Source organism: Corvus cornix, chromosome 10 (assembly GCF_000738735.6).
Source record: "Corvus cornix cornix isolate S_Up_H32 chromosome 10, ASM73873v5, whole genome shotgun sequence".
In the NCBI taxonomy this organism is placed as follows: Eukaryota; Metazoa; Chordata; class Aves; order Passeriformes; family Corvidae; genus Corvus; species Corvus cornix.
The window spans coordinates 14,949,531-14,976,168 of NC_046340.1; the positions used below are offsets into that span (position 1 = coordinate 14,949,531).

Consider the following 26,638-nt stretch of genomic DNA (forward strand, 5'->3'; position numbering starts at 1 on the left):
CCCACATGGCACTGCAATCCCTCTGCAGAACTGCAATTTTGGCTGTAATATGATTGAGGCTGGTGTTGCAAATGGATTCTAGGAGTGTCTTCTGTGCATGCCTGAAAGTAACTGTAATGTACCATATCATTATTTTATATGCTCTGTTTCAGATATAGAAACATAAAAAATGTTAGTATTTATTCTAAGGAAAACGACAAGGAGTCAGAAATAAAGCAGAATTTACAATGGGCTGGGGTGCAACTGTGTTTTTTCCTGAGGCCTCAGCAGTGCCACAAGCAGTAGGCATGCAGAAGGATGTGGAAGCCTGGTATTCACAGTAAGTGTCCCCTTGCCAGCCTGGTCCTCCAGCACTTTTCTAGAGCTTTAGTCTCTGTTTAGGTTTAGCTTACATAAAGTTTTATTTTTCAGGCTATGAGTGTAATTTTTATAACTCTTTTTACTTCTGACAGTCAGTCAAAGAAATACACTGTCTTGTTGAGTAAGGGTTCTGTTTTCCCCTTAGCTCAACTGGGAATCTGATTTCCTCCCTTGTGCTGCAGTGACATGGAGAAATTCAGAAGGCTTGTGAGAGTCCAGGAGAGAATTCCCATCATACACTTGATGCTAGGAGGCCTGCTTTTTCCCCACTCCAGCTCCCATCATAGGGCATCCACTGAGCGTGGGGAAGTGTGCTTGTAGCATTCTGCTAATTTACACAGGCATGGACAGTGTCCAGGCAATACAGATAGGACTTGCCTTCCCCTGGGCTGCACCTTCCAGAAGGAATTAAATGCTGTATCTGCCCAAAGAAATATGGACAGGTAGAAAATTTAATTTTGCAGGGTCACTTGGTGAGCAGGGGACTGGAATGGAAGGACATCTTTAAAATTCTTTGATCTTGCACTCAGTGAACGAACTCCACAAGTTCTTCCACAGAGCTAGAAGAAGTGGAAGAACTTCCACTGTAATGCTCTCCTCATTATTACATTGCAGAAATAACCAGCTGCTGCTTCTTCCCTTTATTTCCAGCTGTTAACTCCTTTAAAAGACAACTGAAAATGAGGTAGATATAATTTTCCCCTTGCAGATAATTTCTGTGGTTACTGTGCTGCTGCAAGCTGGAAAGAGGGATGCTGGCAGCAGATGGGAGGCTTCAGTCAGGGCAATGTGAGGAAAGATATGTAGATATGGGGCAGTGTTGTAACTCCATGACTCTTAACTCATTGCAGTGAGGACCTTACTGTGTGTAAGGTTCTCACAGCTGTGGGTAAGGAATGACAGAACTCATTCCACTGAAAAAGCACAGGGATCCCTGGTTTAGAATAGAATTCATTTTTAAATGGATGCCTTCCCAGAATATCTTTGTTTTGTTCTGGGATTATTGCCAAAAATATGTTTTTGTGACATTTTGTAAATGTACCTGCATCCTTAGATAACATTATTTTTGTTGTTGTTCAAAACTATTTACAAAAAGAAACAGAAAGAAAGGAGTATAAACTCTATCAAAGTAATTGCAGATGGTTTACCTAGCAAAGTAAAAGCAAAATGACAGAGATGGCAAAAAGAAAGCTGGATTTAAAATGCAGCAAAAATTACTGTCTTGTAAAATTAATTCCAGCCATGTGAGTTTGCTAGAGTGGAGAAACTGATTGAAATGCTCATCTTCAGATTCAGGTGGAGAGAAGTTTACAGGCATCACATAAATTCAGGAAGTGATTCAGTAGGTTAAAGGCAGTCAGGAGTTTGAGACTGCTGAAGCAGCACAAATGACAGAGCAACTCCTGTCAGGGGATCAGGAAAATGCTTGGAGAGAACAAGGCTGAAAGTCGATTGAGCAGGGGAGGACACCCATGTTTAAAATCCAAGCTGCAAAGTAGAGTGTCAGTGAAATATTATCAAGATGTTTTCAATTCTCTTTGGACCTAGATAAGAAAATTGTGAATGTAGCAAAGAAATTATTACCATAATAAATAGCATCTATATAACACATCCATCACAATATCTTGAACTGGTTTACAAAGGTCCTTACATATTTTATTTTTACTTCATAGCCAATCAAACAACAAATTAAGTGACTTGGGCAGTTACTGAGAAAGTCAGAAGCACAGGCATGTTACTGATGAAGAGCGACTCTGTACAGTAGTCTGAATATAAAGATGCTAGAATATGCTCTTTCACAGAAGGGAGCTGTTTGTCTCACAGCTGACATTTCTTCTGTGCAATTACAGTCCAAAAATGCTGTGTACTGCTGTTATACCATTGCTGCCTTACCTGAGTTCAGAGCACCACAAAACTATTTCCAGGCTTTGGAAACTGATGTCAAATGTTTATCAAGACAGCTTGCAATTTCTCTTTGCATTTTGTCTGCATTTCACAGCATATTATAAGTGGCATGTCAGTAAAAAATAGATTCAGTCTTGCCAGCAACAGAAAGCAAAGAAGGAAGTGGCGGTAGTTGGCTCCCAGCAATGTTCTCTTGGGAACAAGTCTGAACTGAGGCAGCTTTAGGGCTCTTTAGTTAAATTAGAGTTTTCCTTCAGTCCTCTGCATGATGGGGTTGTTCTTTTAAGGACACCACTGTTTTGCAAACGTCTAAAAAATAGTACTGACAGTCTTCGAGAACAGGCATCTTGTTGTACTGCCTAGGTTATAGCAGCTACCAGCTTACAATACACAGAGAAAATACCTCTCAGTACATCACAAAAGAGAGCAGAAACATTCCATAAAACACCAGAGGGACACTGTCTCTGGCTGACAAGATTTATCTTTAAGGCACAAAAACCTAGAGGGATGTAACAAAGAGCCACAGATCTCAAACAAGGAAGCAAAGAGAGTTGTGGCCATTTCCATTGCTGGGGTTCCAAGGCAGAACTGGAATGCTGCTGTGCATGTCCATCCTGTGCTGCCCACTATTTCATAGTGCTACAGGGGACTGAGTCGGGCTGAGTTTTAGAGACTGCTTATGTGATTATTGTGGTTGGTTGAGGCTTTTTCCAGAAGGCCCACCTCATGCCCCTATTTTGTTGTGAGTTATCTGTCACTTTTATTACTGCACTGGATTCCGTTTGATTTGTGGGTTAAGTTTACATTGATGAAAATAGATCTGAATACGTTCCAGTCCCCCCGAACAACTATTACCCACCTTCCAGCTCCACATTTTAGCATCACCTTTTCTGCTCATTCTCTCCTGTATTCCCTACTCATTTGTGCAGTGGCTCCTTTATAGTCATTACCATGGCACCAGAAAGTCTTGACAGTGCTTCCTCCACATGGCTTGCCACAATTGAAAAATGGTGCTGATTGTCCTGGACGAACTGGCTAAGAGGACAAACAGATAATCATAGAAATTATTAAGTTTGGCATTGTAATTTTTCACGTGTCAGTGGTGCTCAGTCCAGCAATCCTTGGTGCTACAATCTCGAACGTCGGGTACTGAAGAGATCAACTGATCTCTGAGCAGGAGGATGTGGACTTATTTGGAAAGGCTCCAGTGTGGAGTGGCCGCAGCAAAAGGAAGCAAAAGTGGTTTAATCATAGGATAATCATGCCATGGTGACTCACTGATAATGGGTAGATTGCTGGGCTTGCATATCCAGAATCCAGCAGGAGCTTGAAGTGTGAACAGGCTTTGGCAGGAAGCTGAAGTGTGCAAGTGTTTGAGCAAACAGAGAGTCCTTTTTTTCTGTAACTTATCAAAAGTGTTTTCTCCTTGGATGCCTGATCATGAGGATGGCAGTACGCTCACTGTTTTGCTCAAAGCTGTAAGCAACCTTCAGTAATGTGGATAGTCAGAGAATATGCCAGACTTATGTAGTGGCCCTTAAGGAAAATTACTCACTGGAGCCATTTATACCAGCTTGTATTTGCAAGGCAGGGGGGGAAAAAAAAGATATTTTGGTCTAGCATTACAGTTCTTAAATCCATAAAAGAAAAATACTGAAAGTGATTATGTTTGCATACTGAATGGTGCTTAAAGGAGATAAAATGGCAACAACTGAAAAATCTGCTGAAATTTGCTGGAAAAACCAAGTATAGATAAGATGGAAGTAAAAACAACTGGATCTTAGTTGATCATTTTCTAGTTTCCTTCTTTTGGTTCCTGGCTTCAGCAATCTTTTAAATAAGTTTTGAATGTAAATTATTTTCTTTTCACATTACCTTTTAAAAACAGCAGAAATTTGTGTATAGGTGCTTGCAGAGCTGACCTGCTTTTTATAACTCTTATAAATCCCTTTGAGAAAGGAATAGGGAAAAAAAGTAAAAGCACAGTGTTTGCCAAATGGCAGTAATGCCTCCTGTCAGTAGAGAGAGGGGGAAAAGGTATAATAAAACTCACTGCTGTTACTTAAGAAGCTTGAAAAACTGATCTCTAATGGAGTTGGAAAATACTTTACGAAGCTAGTTAGGGACATTGAGAATGTGCAGAATACAAAATTAATATTCTGTTGTAAACACAAGCTAATACTGAAGTGAATACCTTGAGAAATTCTAATTTTCACTAGGAAAAAGATAATTCAGAAGAGAGATTTTCACATGTAACTCACCATCCTTTGCAGGGCTTTAATCACTTTAAATGTTTACTTCAAGTTCCTTCAAATCAGTTTCTGGAAAGCCAGGAAGGCAATAGCTCAGGCACAACAGGGCAGTACCTAAAATTTGAAACATACAGACGGCAATTAAAAAGTAGCAGAGATTATGTAGAAGAGCAGAAAAGTATAAATATATTACCTGGGGATTTTTTCCCTTCAATTTTGTGAAAGTTCCAGATTTGGAAAAACCAACATTTTAATCAAAACTGAATAATATGCAAATCTGCCGGAAGTACTGGTTTTCCTGCAATATACTGAATCCTTCATAAAAAATCTTAAGAAAGACTGGAGACCTGAATTTTCTACCAAGACAACAATCATTTTATAAGAGTCCCAAGCTTATAAGGGAAATCCTGAAAAACATCAGAAAGAAGACAGAAAGAAACTGCCAGAAAGGATCATGGAGTAATTCAGGTTAGGAGGGAGCTAACAAGGGCTCCAGCCTCTTCTCAAAGCAGGGGCAGCTCTGAGGCCAGACCGGGTTGCTCAGGGCTGTAACCAGTCAGATCTTGCAAACCTCCAAGGGTAGAGATTACACAACTGTAATGCTGAAGGAGGAATTGAAGTGGTAATAATGAAGAAATTAAAAATCAGTTTGTCTTTTGCAGTGTAATGTAGGTTTCAACAAAGTCCCATATTTTACCAGTACTTAATTAGCTGTGATAAGGTACCTTGCTGAAGTAACAACCCCTTTAAGGCACTCAGGAAAGACAAACAGAAATAAAAATATTAATGACTGAATGTGCAAGTTGCATGCATTTTTAAGAATAGCTACCAATATTTGTCCTAATTTTGTCTTTTTCAATTACAAGTTTACAGCTAGAGTGTGCCTTTATGTACCACCAGTCAATTTTTAAAGCACATAAAAAGTTTCTTCGTTGTATTTATTTGGCCATATAGCCCCCATTGATGTTTTACTGATGTACAGAGAAGTGATTAACCCAAGGTCCCTGAGCATGCCATGGCAGCAGGGTGGAAAAACCCAGGCGTTGGTGCTGTTTGTACCTCAGTGATCCTCCTCTGCAAGGGAGAGGTGACAGTAATAAGGTCATACAAGAGAATTCTCTGTGAACATTGAGTATTTTCTCCTGAAAAGGTCTATAAAATGCTTGAAGAAGGAATGCTAAAAAATCATATGCTTCTTGCTTTGTATTTTGCACTGTTTTTTTCCTCAGATGTATGACATAGCAAAGTCAAAGAGCCTAGTAAATTATCTCCATATAAAGATAGACAAAAAAGCTAAAAAAGAAAAATGAAAAACACTGGCTTTGAGGCCATTTACAAAGCTGGAGGAATGTGAGGCTAGTACAGTCCAGAATTTAACATCTGTATCCTGCTGCTGCTAAAATACGGGTGTAGTCACAGTTGTTTGCCCTTTCGTTATGAAGTGGAGGTTATTAAACATCCCTGACAATAGAAACAGGTATGATTTAATAACAGCTGTTACCACAGACAGGATTGTGCCAGTTACGTTTGCACTGCATTTGTATTTACAGAAACAAGTTTGTTCAGAAGAAAATTATCTGTCTGTGAATCTGTACTGACATCAAAGTATGTCTATTAAGTACTTCTTCCATATAGCAGAGAATGGAGATGGAACGCTAACATCAGAAATTAAGTGTTTGCTTAACATATTGAAATAAATGTTAAAAATAGATAAACAAAATGATCTGTTTCTGGAACATCTTATTGTTAAAGGTGTTTTCATAATCAGCACCAACTTCCCCTGAGAAGATAAAGGGGAGAGGACAGATTCCACAATAACTATCAGATTGCTTATGAAGGTTACTACAATATTTGTCTTGCCCATTCCAGGCTTTGCTATGCAGTCAAAAACAGATTTTGGTGTTTTCAAGAGCTGTTCAAGCATAATTAGAGACTCAAAAGGAGTTGAAATCTCAGCTGGCGACCTAGCAATTTGTTTTCATGCTACAAGTCATTTAAGATTTATATAAGCATAACTTTTTGATGGAGTAAGGGGATATCCTCAATCCAAGTATCCCATTATACCTCTATTTCTATGCAAGATACAGTGCTCCAGCTATGTGGTGTCTTCTCCCCCTTAATGTGGTAGAACCTTGGTAGCTGAGGTGCTGCTGTCTCTCTGAGGCAAACACTGCAATATAATTGTAATAATGTTATATAAGGGTGCATTTGTTTCTTTTGTAATTCACTGCAGCAACAGAGTAGTTTCTAAATATATTAGCAATGCAGGGAGGGAGGCTCCTCTGGAGTCTGGAGAAGGTTTCCATGGCAGGAGTGCTGGCGGGGGGAGCGGGGCTGTGGCGTGCAGATGGAGCATGGCTAAGTGAGCAGAGCGGGTCAGAGCGGGTGTGCTGCCAAGGTGCCTCCAGAGGCACTGTCCTGACTCACTGCGTCCTCTGACAGCTCCTCGGGGAGGGTTTTGGTGGAGTCCTTCGGCAGAGGGTGGAAGCTGCTTTTCCTCAGTCAGTGCAGACTGTGGGGAACACCAGAACTGTGTTCCAGGTGCCTCCCTGGACAGTGAGAGGGACTGTTCAAGGGATGCAGCCCACAGCTGACTCCACACTGAATGAACCAGAAATCCCGAACAACTTCATGACAAGAAGTCATGCATGACTTCTTCAGGTGTCTGTACCCTTACACTCAAAGAGCCTTTTAATAAAGGACCGCATATGTTGGCTGAATTAATTGCAGTTTTAAGTGCAAGCACCATCTTTTTAAAAACAGGGAACATGCTGGCCTTTAGAGTGCTATTTTTCATTCTGTTTAGAGAATAATAGAATCCTGGTGTAGAGCAGGTTGTCCCCAGGTGTACTTCTCACTAAGACTGTTCCTTTCTCTGTCCCTGACTGCTGCACAATAGTGTATTGCTGGGGCACTGGCCATCCTCACTGGTCACACATGACACAGTTTTTGGAAGGAGAGTTGGAGGAGGATCATGTAAGGACTATATTTGCCTTTTCAGTGCAGGCAGGAAGATGGAAAATAACAATTTTAATCTAAAAAAAAGACTAAGTTTATCTGCATATGTAACATACATTTGAGAGACCTCAGTCAACTTATCCTTGAGACCAGTGGAATTATTTTTGCAGTGGCATGGAAAAGGCTGTGATGTAGATAGCCTTCAGTTACACAATCAACCCTGTTCACTTAGAAACAAAATACTAATTTTAAAATGTAATATGATACCTAATGAAATTTTAATTTAAATTCAAATAGCAATATTTCTGTGCTCACCATCCAGCTCAAGTAATGACTTTAAATCACGTTTTGATAAGATCTCATTACTTGTGTTGTAGTATTATAAAGTACCAAGACATTGACATGTTCTGAAGGCTCATTCACCTTATTGCTCTGCTGGTTCTCAGGTTGTACAGGTTGTACAAGATGGGGCTTGTGCTGCTGCAGGGAAGCATCAATGTTCACACCCTTTTCTCTGGGCCTTTCATGACCATGCATGGATAAAGCTGACCCTGCATATATATGAGCAAAAATTTTGCAAAGCTCACATTTTATTTGTTGGTTTTAATATAATGAGGGCAACAGCTACTGTATTATCTTGTGCATTTGCAGATATAATAAACTTGATTCGTAATCCTTCTCGAATATGCTTATGTAGGTAGAGATTGTTTCACTGATTTTAGAAATTATCTAAGCATTCAGTGATTACCTCTCTAATTTATTTCTGTGCCAAGAATAATGAGTGGGTTAACTGCTCATGATGCAGCTCTGGCTGGGGAACAGAGAGAGGAGGTTTCATGTGAGTTATGGCAATACTATGGTATTCATGGGGGAAGAATGCCTCCACCTTCTTTCCTCTTCCATGTAAATCTCTGTCAACCCCTGCAACTGCTTCCAGATTACAGGACTTCTAAAGAGAAACAATTAATTTTCTTCATAATCAATTTGTCAGGGCTATTAAAGCCTATTAGTGCAGCCAGGGCAGTGATACAGTTAGAGAAATGGAGTAGGCTGGAAAAAAATTAGTCCATACTGTAAGACAAGTGTACAAAGAAGGTGTTTCTTCTAGTAAAGTAGTTTTGGATGCTTTCTGTGATAACCTTGGGGCTAGGCTTGCTCTTTTTTTTTTTTTTTTTTTCCTGGTCTTGACATCTATTATTCAGAAACCAAAGAGATACTCATTTGTGAAAATAGCATATGGGTACCCTGAGAGAAATATTAAGAAGTAGTAGGCAATCTATTTGTCCAGCAGTGCATGTCTAAAAAGCAGCAGCGCATGTATTTGATGTTAAATGTCAGTATGACACACAGCCAGGGGAGAGTCATAGGGCTGATTTCAAGCTCTGTATTTATAACTGGGTCTTAAGGAGAAAAAAAAAAAGTCTGTTTTGAAGGCTGCTTCTAAAGAAAAGCTTTTGAAAAATATGGGAAAATAAATAAAATTTCTGTGGAAGACCTTCTTTAAAACACTTGTTACATTTATCATAAGAAACTGTATAAGTCACTTCAGCATCTTGTTGTAAATTATCATATTTACTCATCTTAAAACAGAAGTCAGAGTATTATGTGACTCATGAAGGTTTGCACACTTGGCAAAAATTGGTTTCTCCAGCTTTGAAAAGGCTTTCAGAAATACTTGGTAGCTAGGGAGCAAGTTTTATGGTGAGAAGCTGTATCTTTTATTAGACTAAAGCATAACATTGGAAATACTCAACAAGCTTTCAGGCAGAGGGATCAAGAGACTGAAAACAGCCACACTGACTGGACTTCACAGGGAAACTTGCTTTAATGCTTGTCCTTGCTTTACCTGCTTGGAGAACAAGAAGAATTTCTGTCCCTAGGCTCTTGCTTTAGCACTTTTCACAAGTATTATAATCTCACACTTTAAAAAAGGATGTGACAGTTACAGTTTTTCAGCTGGCACGTAGCATTGAACTGACAGATGTGTAAAGAAAAGATTTAGCTAATGAAATTGATATAATGTGGATTCTGTGAGGCCTAAACACTTGGATGAGAAACAGCCATGTGGTAAATACAGTATTTGCCCTGTTGGTTTTGAGCTTTGCACTGTAAATATTTTTGCTTTGAATCCTTCTGTACTGACTGTATAGGTTTAGCTAGATTAAAGCAATGTTCTGGTTAGAGCTTCTGGGCTTCACTGTAATATAGGTTGTGGAATGTGTGGTCCTATACTAATGGGATGGTTTCTCTGGTACTGAGGCAGCCAGGAAAATTTCTGACTGTGTATTTCTTAGATTTAAAGTTGGAGTTTAAGTAAAGATACACCTGTAGTATTATATTTTACCAAATACTAATGCTTCCTGGGTGATGCACAACCAGTTTTAGCAGAACAGAGCTGAGTCCTGACAGTCCCGGAGACAGATGTCAACTGTGAATTTCTCTGAAGAACTTCTGGTTTGGCAAATGTAAATCAGTTTACAGATCTGTTTGCAGTGTAAGTGCCTAGAGAGCTGGACTGAATCTAATCAACTGAGAGAAGTAAGTGAAGTTTGGACTTTGTATCAGTATAGGCAGTGTGATGGCTCATAAAAAAATTCTCATTTAATACTTCACTTTTTTTTGAACCTCTTGTTTTCTGGGTTAAGCATACTCAGTATTAGTCTGTGGTCAAAACTTGATTTTGTAAATATTGAACTAAAATCATATGTATTTTTTTCTAAAAATGTCTTAATGAAAATGCATTACAGGTTGCAGTTAATGGCACCAAGTGTTAAATGCCTGCACACTTTTTGAAAGTTTTGAGTGATTCAGTTAAAACTGGTTTCACTGTGCCTTTTTACAGCCAATACTATATAAATCTCCAGACTAAAAAAAAAATGAGCATCTAAGAATTTCTTGCACATGCATGATGACATATCATACAGGACTACTGGAAAAATGACATGCAATTATCCAAGGAGTGAAGCAAGCCATCCTGTCTCAGATGAGGTACAGGTGCCCTACCTCTATAAGGCAGAGGATGCCTTTTGCCCACAGGTTCAGAAATCTGCAGCTGAGGTGATCTCTGTGCTTGAAGCGTAGGTAAATGCTGTGCAAGTGTAGATACATAGGCATGTTACCTTTACCGGTAAGTTCAGCTTAAAAAGTCCCCATCTTTGGCTACTTATTCCTGCCTCTGTGCTCCAAGGATAATTTTTAAACCAGTATCACTTCAGTTATCCCCATACAGAGTTAGCAAGATGCAGCTATGGAAGGGATGACACAGTGCAAGAGCAGAAACGAGTGGTCAAGTAACGTCAGAAGAATGCAGGGCTTTCATCACATTAGTTTATGTTGCCCACTGATTCCATGTGCTGTGACACACGAAAACATAAAAGCCAGCCCGTGACGTGCTTTCCTTTCCTGACAACAACAGGTCAGGAAATAATGCAATATCCTTCCAAACTAAGCACTTTCTGTTCTAGTAGCCTCTCTTGTATATTGTCATGTTGAAACTGTTACATACACTGAAAACTTTTTAACTTACTATAAAAACTTGTAGCGACCTTTATTAATATAATTAAAAATATTAATATTAACCAAACAGTTACAGATGAAATAGGGCATGCTGCAAAACATGTTGTCCCTGGGAGCTGAATTTTGCTATTGATTGCAGACACAGCTAAAATAGAATATATAATATCACAGATAACCAGATGTCTGCTTAGTTGCTACAGACTGAAAGTGACTGAAAAGCTCTCTTAAGATGGATAGTATGTGGTGCTCAATGAACGTGTCTTAAATAAGATCTCTTGAGGGTGTAGTGTGGATTATTGAAATGTGGAGTTAAAAGTCATAAAACTATGTTCTGCTGTAGTGTTTTATAACACAATAATGTTTTATGCACTCATGTTTCAGGTTTAATATATTTTGGAATGATAATGATTTTGAAAGGGAGCCCCAACAAAACCATCTCAGGCCAGTGGTGACACCACTGTGTAATACAATCATCCAATAATATATAGTTAAGAAGCCTGCAGGGGGTACACACAAGATAACCTGAGTTTCTTCCAGTGACACGAACAGTGATCTCTTTAAAGTACCTTTGTTTTTAAAACTGTTTTTAATATTTGGAGGTAGAAACAAAAGCAAAAGCAAATACCAAGATGGAAAGGGTTCATAGCCCTATGGGCGTGACCATCAGGAACTTACCTTACTTACCTCCTCTAAACCTTACTGAAGTTGCTCTTGTAAAGCAGGTGCTACTAGGACAGAGCTACCAACTAAGGTAAAGATCACACTGGGATTAACTGGGTATAATCTGGTGTTCCTACTTTTAAGCACGTTGTTAGTTCCTTGACTTGATGGATTTGTGCATGTGAATTTTAAAAGAATAGATGGAGTCTTGTACCAGTTGTAATACGAAAGGGCAGAGGATAAAAATAAATTTGAGATTTTAAAAGATGAAAGCTGAGTGGCAATAAAAATAGATTATAGGTTATAAAGTTCAGTAATCTAAGTTTCTACATTTTTTGCAATTATGCAATAAAGTCTTTTTGGTATGAAGAATTAAGAAGCAGATGAGCTCACACTTTTGGATCATTATCTATAAACATTTTTAGCAGTGTAACAATTTTCAGTATATATTTTTTTGTTGAATATAACAATTTTCAGTACATATTTTCATTTTCTGTATGCATGCCCTTCTCACTAACAAAAATGAGTCATGATAATTTCCTGTAGTACTCATTTCAGGTCTGATATTTGTGCTCAAGAAACTGTAGAAGTGGTATCACCTTTCAAAACTATCTGGCTTAGAAAACCACACCTCTGCAACCTCCTTTTCTCCCCATCTTCCGTCCTTCTCTTAGTGATGATTTCTCTTTGGGTTTCAGAGAACAGTTTTGTCACTTTGTATCTTCTGCGAGGGTTCCTGGAAAATTTCTGGGTTTGGATACAGAGTTGTTTGCCAGAAAGGTAATTAAATGAATCAATTTTGTTAAGCTGGTCCGGGACTACCTTTACAAATCACTCAGTGTTTGTAAGTAAGGAGGCCTGTGTGTATTCTGTCTTCATTTTACTTTCTAAAGTTGCCTGTGCAGTTAATCTTTGGTGCTTGTTGCTTGTTGTCCGGGCAAGCACTTTTTAGGATGAACTGCTAGTCATGCTCTCTAAAAGCGAAATATGAGAAATAAGAATTCTAGATCAGTGGAGCATCTGTGGTGCTCTCTGCAGTGTGACTTTCTGGGACTGGAATCACATCAGCTCTGAATTTGTGCCTGCTGAAGTTTCACAGCTGTCTTTGATTATTTTAACAGTCCCCTCTCTACCAAATAAACCTGGAGAAAGTAGAACAGTTCTGAATATCTGACATTTTGACATCCAGTGGCTACTTAACAGTGAAGCGTTTTGTAAAATCAGCCTGGATCGGCTGCAGTGCATTGAATTTTACAGTCCTGTTCATAAAACGACTGAGATGGGAAGTAGAATAGTTACATAACATTTCTGTAACGAATTTCTGTAATAAATTAGCTCTGCTGCCATGAAGCACAAGTAAAACTCACAAATAACATTTTCTTCAACAGTAATCTCAGATTTTGTCTCTAAACAATTATACAGATGACAAAGATTCTCCAAGACCTGGTCTAAACCGAGGAGACGAGTTTCTTTTTTAAGGATATCCTGAAATAATAACCAAAGAGACTAGATTTCAGCTCTACAGTGATACATTCTTCAAGTATTTTAAGGCAGACAATAATGTGGTGTTGCCACTCCAACCTACTTTTAATTCTATTTGTACATTTCCCATTTGCTTGAAAGTTGAAGTGGTGTTTAGGCTGAATAGAAAAAATGCCCTTGCACTGTGTTAAACCTAGTACTATTTTTAAGGTGTTAAACAAGAAATAACCATGAGTTTAAACAGCAGGAGTAAGACAGGCTGACTGTATGAAGATGTTGGGTTTATTCCCATTCTGAGCATATCCAGCCTCTGGTGTGTTTTTCAGATATGTGCTTTAACCTCTTAATGAGAGGTGAAGTACAGATTCTGGGATTTTGTCTTTGTCTAAGAGTTCCAGTATGTAAGAGGCAGTGAATTACTGGAAGCCTCTATTCCCTGTATATTGAGCAATTATCTGCAGTGTTTTCAGAAGAGGCAATGCAGTGATACACAGCCCTTTAAAGAGTCAGTAAGTATAGGAAGCAAGTTTCAGCTGTGTGGAAGTGGGAGGAAGATAAGAATCATTACTAGGCATCATTACTACATTAATTTTTTCCCTAGGGACTTGATTCATCAAGACACAAGTTCTGTGTAATTTTGAGGACATGGATTTCCCACAGCTTTCTGGAAACCACTTTTTTACTTAAGGTAGAAACAGATATTTTCTTCTCTTGTGGTGAACTCCTTATTTTCTCTTCCCCTTTTTTCTTGTTCCTGAAATGCTGAAACCATGTGGCAACTACAAATACAGAATGTACAATATCAACTAAACCGCATGACATAATTGCTAATATATTGGCGTATTTATAGCTAAGCATCCCACGACTACCTCATAGGGCAGCAAAACTGTCTGCTATCTCTGAAAGATCTTATATGAATTGTTCCCTTTCAGAGCCACACACACCACAAAACCCACAGGAAGTTGTCTCTGTAGTGGCTGCGGTTCTGCAGTTTCCTTCTTCCCCATCTTTAAGTGGTCAAAATATTTCTTAAAAAGTTAAGTCAACATGAAGTAGAGAATAGACTTCCTGTTCTTGCAGTGTAACAGATACCCATGCCCTCAGAAAGGATTCACACATCTGACTGTCCTTCTGTGTCCTTTGAATCAATGTAGGGTTATGGTTTGAACTTACTAAATAATAGCTTTATTTTTAGGTTTCCTACCAAGAAAGTATAATAGTACTTTTTTTAGACATCTCCCAGTAGCAGTTATAGAAAGGATGAGTAAAGCACTTGCTTTTCTTCAGCCCTTGACTTCTAAGACAATTTTCTTTCTAAAGATGGAGGTTAAAGATGGTCCTGTTTTCAGTACCTATAAGGGTAGAATCAGGAATATGCTTTAAAATTCGGATCCCTTAGCTAACAGATGGGACTTGGTATATAACTGTATCTGACTGAATGTACTATGTATATAAGGCATATATATATATATATATACACACACATAAACACTAACACATACATCTCTCTTGCTATATATCAATATGTGTATATAAATATATAGACATCTGCTGTTTCATTAAAGCTTTTTAAAGGGAACACATGAATACGCTGGAATCCTAACAGTCTTAACAATATATAACTTGCTCTTTCAGACATTAATTTTGTAATATTTATTTTAAAATAATTTTTAAAAACCCCACCAAGGTTAAATATGAATATAATTCAAAGTTACTCGCACTTCAGATAATCGTTTTATGTTGACTTGACCAACATTTGATTTGGCATTTTCTGTACTGTTGATGGTAGATTTGCTTGTGAGCAATTTGTTAATTAAGAGATGCAAAAATCCTCCTGAAGGAAGAATTTCAAAGGACAGCAATGTGATTCTGCTACTGCTTTGTATAAAATCAAGCAAAAACATTCATTAAAAATAATTTATATCTACCAAAAATATATATGCATTTTACCAATGCCAGTAGAATAAAATGATGTTTCCAGTTCATCTGATTTGTATCAATAGTAGAGATGAAGAGTTAAATAACTGTTGGAAGGAAAGAGAAGGAAGATGGTGGAGGGAGGGAAGGAAAGGAAGGGAAGGAAAGGAGGAAGGAAGGAAGGAAGGAATCTCATTAGTCTCTGTGAGCCGAGAGAGTTATGTATATCCAGCTGTTTTAAAACCCTAGCAGAAGTCCTTCCTTGTTAAACAGTCTCCCTGCTTGTTAAACTCATTGTATGGCTTGATGGCATTTTCTCATCCAATGTAAGACGATACAAAAACGGCACCTCCATCTTTGCTGGAATTTGCTTCACTTAATATTTTTCTTTCACCCTTTTATTTGTTCCCCATCTTTCTCCCAATACCCTAATAACTGCTTTTCTTTCCCATGGTCCTTCTCCCTCATTTTAGGGAACCATCTCCACCTCTGTTTTCATGCCTGCATTCCTGTTTGATTCCCTTGCCTCATATTGGTTGAACTTCTTTACTCTGTTCCCAGCCTGTCCTCCTCCCCAGCCTGCAGGTCTTGCCCACCCTCCCCAGAACTATTCAAGGGGAGAAGGATGAAAGGGAGAGATTATTCTACGCTACACTTTATCAGGTCATCCTCCCCTGAGTTTCTTTTCATGCATCTCCACACCTTGAAATCTTCCCCCTCCTTCCTGTTGTGATCTCAGCCTTTTCCTTCCTGCCTCCTCTGGTGAATACTCTGGCAGTGAAGCATGTGGGCATAAAAATCATCACATTCCGCCTTCTGCATGTGTAGATCGAGTTAAAAAAAAAATCTGAGGCTTAGTTACATCTAGCAATTAACAAAAAAAAAAAAGTGCAGTGGTGTTTTCAGCGGAGGGGCTCTGGTGGGAGAACTGCCATGGAGCCGGGCCCCTCCGGAGCTCAGCGCAGGGGCCAGGGCTCCAGGGGAAAGGAAGGGGCGAAGCCGGGCGTTCGGGCACTCCGAGATCGGTCAGGTGTCAGAAAGCCGCGGATGGTGCTGACAGAGGTCCCTGGATCTGTGAGGCTGCCCCAGTGTGTGCTATGGAGAGGTCCCGGTGGGCTTTCCCTGCCCTACAGTGCCGCACTCTCTGCGCCATGGTGGAGGAGTTGGCCCTTCCCCCTGATTTCGGACTGCTGCCTTGGGAATTTGCTTCAGCTATTTCCTGGAATATGAATTTGTTTATTTTCAAAGGAGAACAAACGTAAAACTCATACAGTAGCTTTGGGTAGGGCGTTTCTTGGTAGAAGAGTGATTTGGATCGTTGAATCCTCTTATTAAGAATTTAAGTACTTCTGAAGATTGCATGGAGCACAAAAGCAGCTGGTAACACATAAATAGCGCATAAATAACTGCAAGAAAATCACGGCCCTGATACCATGGCTTTTATTGTCATGTATATCTCATGAAATGTTTGCAAAGCGAGTGCAGAGTACTCATTTGGGTCTGGGATTTTTTCTCACCTACTTTCATTTCACTGGAACCTTATGTACCTGATTAGTCATGGCACTTGGGCTCTAATCTCATTGTAATGAGTAAATTAATCAGCAACATAAACTAGGGACCATAGTGATGTGGCTAATAAACAGTGCGTGCCATCTTTCACTGATGTTTGTAGCACTTTAATGGGTGATGTTTCTGGAAGTCATTTTGTTAACTTATGACTTGGTCCTACAAAATTTGGGAGTGTGCTCAGCTTTCTGTGGCATGAGCGTCAAGTCAGAACTCCAGCTGCATTTTGAGATCGCCTCATCGTGCATGGGTTGGGCATCTAACGCCCAAAAGTAAAATAACATCTTTAAAAAGCCTGTCCTTTTAAATGGAAAAAAAAAAATTGCAATATTTCTCTTAGTGCTTAAGTAAATACTTACTTTGTAAAAGACACTAAAAACGCTTTGTCTAAAATACTGGGAAAAGTTTATTTTTCAAAGCCACAGGCAGCAGTTCATGGTGCTATAGGAAATGCTAAGGCTGTGGAGTCACCACCTTAAAGCAAAGCAAGTCTCCCAAGTTGTTTTCTTTTTGTGTCTTTATGCTTTTATCTCAAGAACAAAATGTACAATTAAGGAACTCGAAAACTGATGTCCCGCCCCTTCAAACAATGGGCAAACGCAAAAGCAGGTTTGAGCCCGCGCTGATTGACATCCCAGTTCTGCGGCCGGCTCCAGGGGGGCGAGAATTCCTTCGCCGTGGGCGCTGCAGGGAGCGCCACGGAGAGCGCAGACACGGGCCCTGCCGAGCTCCCGCAGCCCCCGCAGCGCTCGGGGCGGTCCCGGTGCCAGTGGCGGTCCCGGCCTGCTCCGCTCCCCGCGTTCAAACGCCCCCCCGCGCTCCCATAGGCTGCGCCGGCCCGGCCGTGCTCGGCCCCCGCCGCCCCGACCATGGCGCGGGGGAGCCCGGCGGCGAGCGAGGCCCGCGGGTGGCCCCTCACCGCGCCGCGCCCGGCGGAGCCCTCGGGGCAGGGACCGGCCGCTCCGTCGCCGTCGCTCCGCCGCCGGGGGGTCCAGGTCCTGCGGCAAAGCGGGGGCAGGCGGCGGCGGGGCGGGCAGTCCCCCCGCGGCGGGATGGGCCGTGCCGGCAGTCGGACATGTCGGTGGCTGCGAGGGGGGAGAGGCACGAGGCAGGCGGGCGGCGCGGCCGCTGAGCGGGCGGGCCCGGGGGCAGCGCGGCCGCTCCCGCGCCCCGGCGGCGAAGCCCGGCGCGCCAGGCGCTGCGGGAAAGAGACTGCACTTTTATCAAACTTGAGCCTCCGCTTCCCTTCCTCTTTCTTCCTTTCTCCCTCCTCCCCCGTCCCCGCCCCTTCCCAGCCGTCCTCCTCTTCCTCCTCCCCCCCGCGCCCTGGGATGTTTATTCGGGCGGCTGCGTGAGGTGCGGGCGGCGGCGCTGAGTTTCTCTCCCCCGGCCTGAGGAGTTGCAGGCGCGCACACGCTCGCCCGGCTCCGGGGGAGAGAAGGAAACAAAATGTCTGCCAGGGCCGCGGCGGCTTCCACGAAGGTAAGGCTCGGCCCCAGGGCGGCCGTATTCCCTGCCCGCTCCCATCCCGCGGTACCCCCGGCGCGGTTTTCCCATTGCCCCGCCGAGTCCGTACCGCGGCGGCTGCGGCTTTATCCCCGCCCATCCTGAGGGCAAGGGCTAGTGCGGACCGAGGAGGTGGGCGAGGTGGGCCGGAGCCTCCCGGCCGTCTTCCCTGCGGAGCCTCCCTCCCGCCTGCCGGGAGGGGCGCGCAGGTGGCCCGCACCCCCCCCCGGCCCGGGCTGCTGCCCCGCCGGCCGTCCCCGCCCCGGCCGCCCACCTGTTGGACCCGGGCCCCGGCGGTGGGATGGCTGTGGTAGCCGGGCCCTGCCCCCTGGAGAAGTCCCCGCGCTCGCGCCGGTGCGCTGGCCATGCCCTTTTGTTCCAGGCTGGAGCCGGGTAGCAATTAGGAAAGGCTCAACCGGGAGAGTCCAGTACTGCAGGATTTTTTCTGTGGCCGCTGAATCAGTCGGGGATGATTGTTGCTGACATACGGTAAACAGCTTTGGGGCGGCATTAATCCGTCAGAAACTTGTGCCGGTCCTCCACCTGATCTGTAGGTGTTGCCGGTGCAGGTGCACGTTGCCGGGTGTGTACTCTGACCTCCCCCGGCACTGCGCGGCGGTGAGTAATGCTGAGCGGCCCCGGGGGGGAGAGGTGGAGTTAGGAACGCTCAACAGGTTATTTCTCCTTCGCGTAAAATTAAAGGTTTGCTTTGAAACTAGTTTGAATTTGAATTTCGAACTAATTTTTAGCTTGTGGCGCCTGAGTAGTTGCTCTGGCTTCAGTGCGACAAGTTCCTGTCGTGTGTTAGCTGGTGTTGCCAGAGCTCAGCTTAGTGGTGTTTGCCTTCGAGTGAAACTATGTGGTTTCGGTCTGATGTCACTTGCTGGTATGCACTTACTCAGAAGTGGTGTTCTGCAGGGTGAAGTAAAATGTACACCTTACTCTACCGAAAAACTTCGGTACTTGAGATACTAAGTAACGAACAAACTTAGTTCTGAGATACTCTTAGCTGGCGATTTTGCCAACTCTGAAGTCTTAACTTTCGAGGTGTGTTAAAGGCAACTTCAGCTTCCAGAGTGGAGTTTTAAAAACTTTAAAGCCAGTGTTGACTACTGAGTTTCATGCCTCTTTCTAATACCACATTTGGGGGTATTGTATTACATTTGAACATATACACAAACACATTTCAACAATAAATGTTTGTTGTTGGAAGAGTAACTTATTTTGGGTAGTATTTCGCACTGGTGGTATTACCTAGCTATGGAGATAGATAAAACATACTTTCTAGCCCTTTTCAAATGCACTTATATTAACAACAAATAGGAGTTGAAGATAAATATTGTCTTGAATACTATTTTGTTAGAATTCCGCTATGTGAGGCATTGTGAGAAAATGCATCAACTTAAATTTTGCAGATTTTTTTTGGTTTAAAATTGGGGTACAAAATTCTCATTTCTAGTTCAAAATGATCTCTTAAAATAGAGCTATTTTGTGAGGCTGTGGACAAGTACTGCCTTCCACACATGCATATACTGTCTTGAAAGTTTTTTCTATTTTTAAATATGGAAGTGTATTTAAAGTTGCAGAAGTGTACAGAAAGTGTATCTGTTTCGTCTGTAGACTGGTGTACAGACTGGTGTTAATTGAAAGTTGTATCTTGCCATAGCAGTTATTTGAAACTCCTCCTGCTCGTGGTCATATCACATTGGCCCTTGGAGCTTGCATACATGTATACAGTATCAGCCAAACTAATTATACTGAAAGGTATGTTAATTTAAGAATGTTGCAAAATATAGTCTCACTGGGGTTTAACTCTCCAGTGGTGTGCTTTCAGATTTATGGAAGTTATGTGTTTGAAATAGCATATCTTTCTGAGGGAAAAAACTCGTTTTTTAAGTCCTGTGACTGTCAGTGTAAATTCTTAGTCTGTGATAGCTTTTTATCAAAATTATTTCTTATCTTTTTATCTTGAAATGTCTTTAGAGGCTAGACTCTGGTGCATACAATTCATATGAGTTTCCTTGTCAAAACAGAGATGCTTTCAGTAGATGGATAGTGTTAATTGTACTTCAGCCATTAGTTCCTGGGCCACTCTCTGTGTAGTTTTAATAGTTGTAGACAAGGAGATTAAAAAGTATTTTGGAAATCCTAGAATATTGTGGGATTTCTGTGTTCACATTTCAGATATTTTTTCCTTTAGTTGCCCCTTTGGACATGGTATCTGGTTTCTGGTTTTTTGGGGTTGTAATGCTTTAAAAAAGCCTCTGTGAATGGTTTCCTCTTAATAGTTACTTAATATACTTTTGAGCTTTGTGTCCATATCTACAGTTGCCTTGGCACGCTTGACCAGACAAAACCTTAAAAAAAAAAAGAAAAAAAATTATTTTTGATTACCTGAATAATTTTTATTTGTATGTGAGAGAATCTTGGCTGCTGTGATTGATTGTGGTGTGCCCTATTATCAACAGTCTTTAATAAATAGTTTCACTGCCCTTCAGTTTTGATTACTTAGCTTTTTCCCTGCTATGCTGTAAAAGAATGTGGTTTTATTAAGGTATTATAGGCTTGTTGTAGCTGTTGGTAATATACAATAGAAAATGGAGGAGAAATGAAGTCTTGCTTGCAGTTTAATCTGGTTGTGGCTGTTACTGCAAAATGTAAGGGGCCTAATCTCTTCTGATGTCTTTCTGAACAGTACTGGTGGATGGTATGGGAATGACTATGTCAGGGCCTTAGTAATGGGATGTGAACTTTCTTTCTGCTTTTAAGTTGGAGAGCGAAATATAGTCCACATTGGTAAAAAAACAGCCAAACAAATAAACAAACCACCCTGAAAAGCTTTTAAAGTGTAAATGTGGGGACAGGACTTATTGAATCCCTGAGCCTTTTTGAATGCTGAACCTGAGTTCTTGAGACTTCCTTCTATTTTTAAATACATTCATGAAGACTATTTCAGTCTTTCACCTCAGTCCTGTAACTAATTGAATTTTGGTTATTCTAACTGGCTTTCTAGCTCCAGGCATGTATCTGTTAATTATCCCTTGAATCAGGGTCTGAGAACATGACTGTGTTAATGGTTCAAGACATGCTGATTGCAAGGTCTCCTTGGTTTTCTGTTTTAGAGGGAATGACCTACGGTTTTCGTAAGTGTGGGTTAGCATTGTACCCAAAAATCTTACTTGGAAACAGCAATGGATTTGTTTCTTGTAGAGCATATATGTGCAGATGTTTTTATAGTGCTTTTAGTGCAGTGTGTGAGATAGCTAAGTTTGGAGCAGTATTTTGTTTTTCCCATCTAAGTCTGTATATGAGCACTGTAAAGTTAGATCAGTTCTTCTTTGGGTCTTTGTGAGATTTTTCAATTGTAACAACAAAGAAATACATAGAAAATGTATATGGGAAAGTAACTGAGAATTCAGTTTAACCTAAGAATCTAACCTCCTATATGGAAAAAAAAAGCCTTTAAAATACTACATTTAATTGTCATAGCATTTCCATAAGTTGTATTTGGACCTTAGGAAATACTAATTTTAACATTCCAGTAGGTATTTTTCAAAGAATAATTTATATCAATAACTTGTATTTTGGGCTTGGATTTTCTTGAATTCATTCAAATTGTTCCAGTTAGGACTATCAGCAACTTCAACTATCAGATGATACTTCAGGTGCATTTTTCAGTATGACTTTGGCTGCAATGTGAGAAGAGCTGCAAGCTCCACACTCCGTAGGTCATTATGAAGTGTATTCTGGAGTTTGCTTCTGGTTCAATGTGCAGCATAAAGATTACTGAAATGTAAACAGAACTTGAAATCTGACTGTGCCTGGCAACTGGCTCCACCTTTATAGAGTGGAAAATCAATTAAGACCTTATCACTGATCAGCTAGCTAATCTTTGTGTCAAGGAAGACATCTAGAAATGGGTTATTGTACGTCATAGGTATTCTAACATGCACATTGTGCTACTATTCAGTTTCTATGAGAATAGATACTGGGGTTCTATCTGTGGGAAAAAAAGCTCAAAACATAGTATTTTGAATTTGTGTTTGAAGTCAAGAGTGGTTATTGAGCTTGAATGTATGTCTGTGTTGACACTGCAATGTATCTTCATTGTCAAAACCTTCGGGGTACTCGTGAAAATACTTGGTTTTAAGTATTCAGCATAAGGTACTGAATTGGAAACAGAACTGTAACTAGTCAACTACTCACACTCTGAATTGTGCTAAATATGTTGGGTTTGTTACTTGAAGTGCTATGCAAAAGTATTGTCTATCTCAGGTCAAAGCACTTGTTCAAAAGCTACGTATCAAAGTTGAAGTTCTCATCAAGGGCTGAAGTGTTCACCCATTTTGTTTGCCAATAAGCTTTCAGTGTGAAATAGGATCCTCTCTTCTGTTTTCTTCTCCTATCCTCTATACCCAGAGGAAAGGCCATGTCTTGTGTACACACTGGAGTGGCGGGGGAAAATCTGATTAGTCACAGTGTGGGGATTAAAGCCATGTACATGTCCATGTCAAAATTAATAGTCCCAATATTTGGTATGTAACACTGTCAAGTTCTAAGTGTCAGTTTGAGTTAAGGGATGGTATTTGAAACAAATGCTTTTATTGTTTTTCTTATGGGTTAAGAAAGACATTGGTCATTTATATCCCCACAAGTATTTCCTTGTTATCATGGTATAAATACAAGAGAAATTAATATCAAACTATGCCCAGTGTTTTCTCCGGCAAATATATTGCTAATGACTTCTTCACTGAATGTACTGATTAAGCAAACAGCCCTAGGGAAGTCTTAAAATGAATTCCATGATTCTGTGCAGTGTATTTATGCTGAGTCCAAAAAGTCCTGAAATGAAAACATTGTCTTGTCTTACAATTATGCTATTTTAGGGACAGATTATTCAAATATGTGCTGTACAGTCATAAATAGTGGGGGTGCTCTTGTTTCAAGGGGCTGTGACGTGCTTGAGTGAAGGATCTGAGAAAATGGAGGGACACGTTCACCTGAATATTTAAGGTCCCGTATGGATCCCTTGGGGGCTGCAGAGTAACAAGTGCTGCTGAGGCCATAAGTGTGGTGACTTGTCCAGGGACAATGGTGTCTGCTTGGTTATCCATGGGATTTTCCTGCTGTGGTGTGCTCTTAGCTCCTTAAGCCCCAAGCTCCGTGGACTGTTTGGGTTTTGTAGATGGGCTACTGCAGGGTTGGAGAACTGCCCCAGCGTGTGCATGCCTGGGCACTTGGCTTACGTTTGCTATTCGTGACTCTAGGATCCTCAGTAGTTCTTTAGAGGTCTTTCCTGCATTTGCACATCAGGATTTATTTAGACACTTGGAAAAATTAACTGTATTGTTGGTGTTAAAAATTTAAATATTGGCTGTATGTTAAAAAAGTATTTATTTTCTCAGGAGTATTTGGTAATCTCTAATAGGATTTTTGTTTCCTAATCCATTATAAACAGATGTTCTTCTCTTTTGCGGTGGGGGAGGGCAGCCTAAATTCAGTAAGATGATAGCAGTAGGGAGTGCTGCATTGAAGTTCACATTCTTAGGAGAAGTGGGCAAATGTGACCTTTTTGGCCTACATAACTCATCATAAGGTGTGTGGTTAACTTGCCATAGCAGAGAAAGCAACAACAGAACTTGGTATGGCTCTGATGGCCTTTTTGTCTCCCCACCCCCACATATACAAAGTACTGAAATGCTGAAAATAGAAATTGAGCAAAAGTAGGCAGTTTGTGTGATTTATAGTTCCCAAGGCTTTTCCCAGTAAGTACTGCCCTGTAGAGCAGCCTTGTGTCTTCCTCACAACTGGCTTTTACATTTGACTTCTTCTTAGGAACTTCATTATAAAATATTCCCCCACCCCTCCTGAAAAGGCAGTAATTAGTTTTCAACTTGTGATCCTTTGGGATTGTATAGGCGGTTCCTTGCCTAGTTTGAATGGGGTCCAGTAACAGTGTCTTCCCCTCTGCCCCACTGGGTCAGCAATCATTTTAACAGATGGTCCCCTTCTCCGTATTCAGCTTAAAATTTTTCTTGTAAATATTAAATGGACCCGTTCCAGCTATTTACACTCTGGGCTGGTGACTGTTTCTTAGGATGCATGCAGATGGGACATAGTATGAGCAAGGTGTGTAGAGACTTGTTAATACACTTCAGAACATATGGTCAGGCTTTTGGACATGGCTCTGTGAGGTGAGTTCGTTTGGCTGAAATAACATCCACTGCCTTTTCCTACAAACCTTCTTGGGTCTCTTTCTTTAGACAGATGTGGTGCTTTTGCAGCAGCATTAATGACTTAGTTATATTCACCATGAATTCAATAACACAAAAATTACTAAGAAGTAACTTGTGGCTGAAGAGACACTACTCGATTTTTCATGTTAATTAAAAGGAAGTAATAACCTTAAATTATAACTAGAAGCAGTAGCATAATGAAACTGGACAGATTGTGAAATTTGAACAATGATGTCAGGTTTTCTATTACTTAAATTACAGCAGTCGTGGCTTGACTTTGACAAAGGACTGAGCTGGCACGTGTTGCTATAAAAAGGTATATAAAAACATATTTAAAAGTTTTTTAAAAAAGTAAAAATACCAAAGTGAAGAATATGTACACAGGTGCTTTCAGCTTCATTGAAAATATAATAGGCATAAATTATGTAATCTAAAGATTCATTGGTTTTAATAGAAAGTAACAATTGGAATGACTGTAACTGTAAAACTCTGGCAGTGACTTTGAGGTGCTACTTGACAATGTGGTATCAATTAATTAGTTAGTTGTAATTTGCATGGAATCAGGATAGTACCTGGGGCTAACTCTGCCAATTATTGTTTATCTGAACAAATTCCAAGACTTGTAATAAATACGTAATTCATGTTCATTTTGGATGACTGGCTTCCCCAGAATTAAATCTGGGAGAAGGCCAGATCATGTTAACCCTCTCATCACAGGATGTTTGTTTAAAAACTTTTTAATGTCACTTGACCCAATGTTGTTCCTACATGTTACTCGGAAAAAATGTTCCTTTGCCCATGAATGCCTCCATGTGAATTAGTTTCTCAGCACAGTGTTAGGTGACAGGAGTACAGGCTTTCCCTGTAAACCTGGACTTCCTGAAATAATTTTTCCAGTGGGTATCAAGATCTTGAAGCCAAGCTTGAAGGCATGGCTTTCTGACAAAAGAACTTGTGTTTCCTTCAAAATTGAAATTAAGTTGTGGAAAGTGATTGGTCATTGCACACAGGATTAAACCTCTCTGTTAATAACCCAACTATGTAATAATGGAAATTCCTGGAGGGAATGCTCCATGAGAGAATTAAATGCACTTGCATTTTGACTGGGTCTTGCTCTCTATGGATAATGTAGACTGGATTCATATTCCTAAAGCAGGAAGCATTTACTAGGAAGTACGAGAAAGGTATACAGGTTTATAGAAAACAATGTTGATGGCTTGAGCGAAGAACATGTTTCATTGGAATCAGATACAGTGCTGTAGAAGCACTCTGTGGGGTTATTTTTTTCCAATGCTCATGTAGTTTATTGTGGTTTGTTTATTGTTGGTAGTTCAATGGTAAATCCACCCTAGAACTGCCCAGGAAAGTGCCGAGTTTCACATGAGGGGATTTGTCACTTAAATTGTTTGAATATGACTGCTAACATAAAAGGTTTTCTTACTTGTTGTGTTTATTTGCAGTCAGTAAATGTCTCTATCTTGGGAAGGTGTGTAAGCAATAGCAAGAAGCCAGTGGGTGGGAGTTACTGAGATTGTTTCTCCTTTAGAATGACCGGTGGTAGTGGGTTTTTTTTTCCTTCCTGCATGATGAGGGCACCTTCTAAATCAGTTGCATTATTGATAATAGTAGGATTGTCTTTTTGGCTGTAAACTTAGTTTGGTTTACAATAATGTGAGATTTGTCCTGCACTTGAAGCTGTGCTAGCATTGTAGTTTAAACAGGCAGGGATGCCTTTTAAACATAAATGTGATGTCCCTGCAGCGTGCATTTTGCTAGCCTGAACTTCTGACTGCATTTATTATCTCCATTTAAAATCAACCAACCGTGCTTTAAAAGTACTTTAAACAAAAGCAAGCAGTCAGAGAAATATTGCATAGGCTTTTTTCTTTCTTCTCTATGATTGAATTAACATTGAGAATTTTTGCCTTGTTCTTTGTACTTGGTTTTACTCCCTCCCGTGTGAATGATAAATGCTTGAATTCACCTGTGGAGAAGTAGTAGAAGTAGATTTGTTCGTGGTGTGGTGGCAGTGGAAGCAGACAGTGCTGGTGGTGTGCAGCAAAAGGGCTACATGGGATAGGATGAAGGGAACTGAGGTGCTGCCAGTACAGCTCCTGTGTTGTGAGCGTTGGGTCGGCTTGGGGAGCTGCATTCTGTGCTTTGGGACACAACAGAAACATGTAAACCAAATAGTGGGTTGAAATAGTTTTGACTGTTTGTGATTAGGCAGTTGGCAACTAAATGTTATATTTTTAATCTTGTGAGGTGGATTGACTGGTG

At 40.7% G+C, this 26,638-nt stretch overlaps 1 protein-coding gene and 1 long non-coding RNA gene across 13 annotated transcripts in view; one reads left to right on the top strand and one right to left on the bottom strand.

The window, feature by feature from the left end:
* Positions 1 to 26,638, top strand: part of TJP1 (tight junction protein 1) — a 190,353-nt gene that overhangs the window by 104,616 nt on the left and 59,099 nt on the right. The window contains exon 1 of one of the 12 annotated variants that reach the window (XM_039558022.1): positions 17,959 to 18,098. The exons of the other annotated variants lie outside the window; for them this stretch is intronic. Coding sequence (XP_039413956.1) covers positions 18,066 to 18,098 — 33 coding nt within the window. The 5' untranslated portion in view covers positions 17,959 to 18,065. Of the gene's footprint in view, positions 1 to 17,958; positions 18,099 to 26,638 lie in introns of those variants that run through there. 12 annotated transcript variants of the gene reach the window in all.
* LOC109143431 lies at positions 2,501 to 5,020 on the bottom strand. Its single transcript, XR_002043586.3, has 3 exons — positions 4,711 to 5,020; positions 4,527 to 4,631; positions 2,501 to 3,300 (listed from the first exon to the last, which is right to left on the bottom strand). It is a non-coding gene; the product is annotated as an uncharacterized LOC109143431 (long non-coding RNA).